At 34.1% G+C, this 5,093-nt stretch overlaps 1 protein-coding gene across 2 annotated transcripts in view; it reads left to right on the plus strand.

Annotated features, from left to right (window-relative positions):
* Positions 1-2,122: 2,122 nt before the first annotated feature.
* meis3 (myeloid ecotropic viral integration site 3) overlaps positions 2,123-5,093 on the plus strand; it is an 8,335-nt gene continuing 5,364 nt past the window's right edge. The window contains exons 1-3 of one of the 2 annotated variants that reach the window (XM_016471858.1): positions 2,123-2,184; positions 2,533-2,628; positions 4,723-4,862. In XM_016471858.1, coding sequence (XP_016327344.1) covers positions 2,617-2,628; positions 4,723-4,862 — 152 coding nt within the window. In that variant the 5' untranslated portion in view covers positions 2,123-2,184; positions 2,533-2,616. The remainder of the gene's footprint in view (positions 2,185-2,532; positions 2,629-4,722; positions 4,863-5,093) is intronic. The other variant, XM_016471859.1, reaches the window with a different exon arrangement.

Below are 5,093 nucleotides of genomic sequence, written 5' to 3' on the forward strand. Positions count from 1 at the left end.
GTGGAATAATTATTATTATGTTATTTAAGGGTGATTTACAACACAAGACGACGCCATGGAACTGTTTTCCTGTTACAGGTTGCTCTAACTGATTGTTATGCTACTTGGTACATATTTAAAGGCAATTCACGTATCATACACACACTGTATGTAAAATGTTTTATAGGCTATTTAATGGCTTTTCAATTTTAAGCAGCAAAACAACCCCCCCCCCAAAAAAAAAAGTTTTAATGGGATATTGTAATGAATGCATTGTATAAAATTGCATACAAACATAAAAACACATGTGACAACTTGCCCCAATCTAAAAAAAATACCTCTGTCTTGAAAAACAGTTGTCAACCTTTCAGTTACAACCTATCTTCATTGTGTAATTTACAAATTTGTCTTAATATTCTTTTATTAAGTGTGGCTGCTGGAAGTATAGTCCATTTTTTCCATATAACAGCCCCAGTCTCCCCTATTATGGTTCAAAGATAAGACTAATGTGGTTAGTCAATAAATAATGTGGTTGTTATTTATTATAGTAAGTTAAATTGGCAATTGGCAGTTAGTGTTATCAGCTGATTGCTACTTGATTGCTTTTTTTCTTATTTCTCTGCTACTTTCTGCAGCATAAAGTTGTCCCTGAAATTATTTTGACACACACAAGAATTCCATTGCTGCAGATGACATGTCAAACAAAGTATTTGTTTTAAAGGAAGATAGCACAAGCTTGAACCTTTCAAAAAGTTTTGTAGGTGTTAAACTGTACAAATATATAGAGGATATTTGGAATTTGCAGTAACACTTTTTGCTCTAGTCTGTAAATGTAAAAACCTTTTAAGTTTTAATCGCCCCATGTATCTCTAACTTTGCTATTTTCCTACATTTATACTACAAGTTAAAGTTGTCTTCAACTTTTAAATTACTCTCAAGTGCAAAGAGTGCAGTTGTTACATCCTGCTATCCCACCGCCGGGTGAATTGTAACAGTTGGGTGGGGTTGGTTGTTGTAACAGTTTTACATTATTTTGTTTAATGATTTTCTTTGTATATCGAGCCCCATTAGCCCCTCCCCCCAGTTCACCTTGTTTCATTTTAAGCGTTTTTATAGGCTACAAAAGAAAAAAAAAGTGAGATATGAAATATTGCATATAATGCATATAAATGCAAATCAAATTATAGCCTAAAAATTAAATGTTTATTTTCAACCTCAGTTTTTATTTATTTATTTCATGTAAATCTTAAAGGTAACGGTCTTCATAGACTCACTTTTGTTTAATGATTTTCTTTGTATATCGACCCCCATTAGCCCCTCCCCCCAGTTCACCTTGTTTCATTTGAAGCGTTTTTATAGGCTACAAAAGAAAAAAAAAGTGAGATATGAAATATTGTATATAATGCATATAAATGCAAATCAAATTATAGCCTAAAAATTAAATGTTTATTTTCAACCTCAGTTTTTATTTATTTATTTCATGTAAATCTTAAAGGTAACGGTCTTCATAGACTCACTATAAAATCACCTCGACAGTTAGTTCTTTTCTCAGTTAGTTCTGAGAAAAGGTCCAACATGTTTTTTGCTATATTTTTGAATCCAATCCAATTTAAGATGCGGCATAAGTCTACAAATACTTTTTTTCTTCTTCTTGGTGGTAGGCTATTTTGCAGCATATGATGTGACGCGTATGCAGTGGAGAATAACGCAAGTGTGTAAATTTACCAGTGCAACTCAGTGCATGCTTCAAAACAGATCTGCTCCAGATTGCACATTATAGCCTACCTATAACCAGACAAAAAATGATTTTACACCGGAATAACGATGATGAAAGTCGGTGAGCACGGTCTCTCTCTCTCTCTCTCCCTCTCTCTCTCTCTCTCTCTCTCTGTGTGGAGAGAGCGTCCTTCAGATAAAACGGCTCTGCGTGTGTGTGTGTGTGTGTGTGTGTGTGTGTGTGTTTGTAATGCGCGAGCGTGTTTGATAAGGAGGTGGGGGTGAGAGACCCCGTTGTGTTTTGACCCCCTAAACAACTCCCAGTCTCCATCTCTCTCTCTCTTTCTGGTTTAAAGCTTCATCGGTCATTGTGGAGAGACGCATTTGAGCATCGATAGTGCGGAAAGGACGCGACATACCAAACGCGCCGCTAATACTGGATAGCCTACTCGGCCCGGTCCGCGCTTGTGCTGCTACATTCTTATTAAGGTGGGGTATCCTTACGCCTTCTCATCATATCCTAGTATATCCATTATATAACCCAATTTCCATAACCATAATTTACATGGATATAATAATGTGTTATTAATGTAGTATGTATATACTCGTAATATTATTATAGGCATTTCTCATTCACTCTAGAGCACTTATATAGGCTGTTATTTTGATGGATACTTTTAAAGAGAAAAGCAATCTTATCCACTACTCTCATGTGCTTGCATTTATTGTATGATGCCCCAAATGCTTTTGGACCAGAATATGAATATGGTATCAGTACATGTTTGTGTTACAATGCATGCTTAGTTTTTTTTTTGGTTCATGTTTTTTATGCTTTAGTTCTTGTAGAGAGTGTGTCTTATCTGCCGCTCTGGTGTGTGTTGTCATCCGTCAGTGAGTGTGTGAGCTCGGCTTCCGTATCGCATGGAGAAGAGGGTAGGTCCTGTTTTTCCCTTTATTTTCCAGGTCCATTTTCCTGCTACTTTGATGCAAAGGATGCTATCATGTGGATATTAAAAACAAATTTCTAAATATACCTATTGAGATGTAGCCTACAATGTAGTCTACAATCCAAAAAAAAATGAATAATAATAATAATAAAAATAAAAATCTTATTTTGTAATTGTTAGATTTTTGTCTGATACTAGGCTATAATAACTTCCGTTCCAACGTCCAATTAAGTAATAAACATGATTCCATTATAAGTAATGCTTAATTAATGTTCTTTAGTTGATGTGCATTCAAATAGTAAAAAGTAGGCTATCATTAAACTCTAATTTATATATTTTCATCTAGGCCTACATTTATTTGAAAGACAGTCGAGTTAACAAAGGTGCTTATACAATCAGCTGTTCAGTTTTAACCATATTCAAATGAATTACATGTAGGCTATTCAGAAAAGCATTAAAAGGCAAACATCAGATGGAGTAGTGTAGGAAAATAGCATACAGGCCCTTGTAAGGCAGATGAAGTCAGGTCAGCTTTTGTGCTACAGTGAGCAGCCTAATGGAAATTATTGTTACTTTCTGTCTACTTAGAAATGGTAGTTAAGATCCTGTTAATTTGTAATCAGTCTAATCAATCTCAAATCTAAGCTCTTTTATCTGTACGGCAATATTTCTCCTCGTGTGAAATGATCCAAGTATTTCCAGTAAAAGCCTGTTAGATTCAAAGTAAAACATTGCCGTCACTAAAAATGTATATTGGTAAGTCCCACAAAATAGGTGGGTTTATGTATATTTTCTTTAAGGTTGCGAAGTACACATTCATTTACTCATTTATTTAGAAAAAGCAACGCTACGACATACATAATTCCATATATTCTGTTTATATTTAATTACATTTAGTCTGCTTGAAACTCATACTCTACTGCTTTTAATTGGTTGTAGTTTGTCTGTAATAATTAATTTACACTACTAATCATTATGTGATTATCAATCAAAATATGTTCATCAAAGTTTGATTATATTTCCATCAATAGAAAGAAAAATCATCAAACTTTGGTTCACAAATTTTCATATGTGTATTTGAGCTGTTAAGCATTATATGATGACTGTTAATTACTTAGATTATTGTTATTATTTTTTACTTAAAGTTATTATAAAGTGCTAAATTACTGACATAATTTATCACATGCAAGACTTTGGAAGTTCTTTGCATACTCTGCATACAGTATTTTTAAATTCTTACATTGTCCATCTTTATAGAAGGCCTAATAATAATTTTAAATATAGAGTTTATATATGCTACAGAAAATACTGATTATTTACAGAGGCCAAAAATTTAAATTTAAATTTTATTTATTAATTTTTTTTGTAAAATGCACTCCGCAGAGGTGGCTTACATTAAGTAATGCTATCAGTAATGAATAATACAGCTTCCTTCTCAATAATAGGTGAGCAGTCATCGGGAACGGCTCAAATTAAATTTATAGTTGTGCAGTCAGATTTTTTCTGATTATTGATTATTCCGAAAGCTTTTCTTCTATGTTGTTTTTCTGATCATTTATCTGACTACAGCATTAATCAGAAAGCTGACTGTAAACCCACCTAATTAGTATAAATGAAGGCTGGATGACTTTATGTATTTGTATGTAAGGCTGTTAATTATAAATCAGCTGGAAAGTTTTTCTTTGGAGTTTATGTCCCTGGGTGAATGTTGCTTGGCGCTCTGAAAAATCGCACATCAAAGCCTCCCCGCAACCAATGTTTATTAAGGAGGAGATACAATTAGCAGAGACTTCAAACAGCCCCTCGTTAACGCACATACTCAAATGTACTGTCAATCCTTTATATACTTATACATCATAATAAATTCCCCCCACACACAGCACATCTAGTCAAGTCAAGTCACCTTTATTTATATAGCGCTTTATACAATACTGATTGTGTCAAAGCAGCTTTACAGTGTCAAACAGGAAAATAGTTCGTCAATAATGCAAGATGCAATAATGCATCTCACTAACATAAGGCTGGATCAGGCAATGTCTTATTTTTTAAATTTGTCTTATCACATCTCTCCCGTATCTAGTATGAGGACTTGGTGCATTACCCAGGCTCTGATGCCATGCCTGTGGGAGACTACAGGGATGCCATGAGGTCACTTCCTCCACCTCACTATGGCCACACTGTGCCTGACTCCCTGAAACACCACCGGGACCAGATCTATGGGTGAGAGTCTGGTTACTTTAACCATCTGTTACCTCCCACCAAACATGAATGAGCACTGCATGTGTTAATATACTGTATATTGACTTCAGTTCCTGTTAGTTCTGACTAAGAGATCAGAATTATGGAATCAATTATATGTTTGACTTTATCACATAAAGATATATTTTTGGGTCAAAAACAAAACTCTTCTTTCACAATAAAAAAAAAAAAAAAAAAAAAAAAAAGAAAAAA

This window comes from Sinocyclocheilus anshuiensis, unplaced genomic scaffold (assembly GCF_001515605.1).
Source record: "Sinocyclocheilus anshuiensis isolate Anshui unplaced genomic scaffold, SAMN03320099.WGS_v1.1 scaffold24, whole genome shotgun sequence".
In the NCBI taxonomy this organism is placed as follows: domain Eukaryota; kingdom Metazoa; phylum Chordata; class Actinopteri; order Cypriniformes; family Cyprinidae; genus Sinocyclocheilus; species Sinocyclocheilus anshuiensis.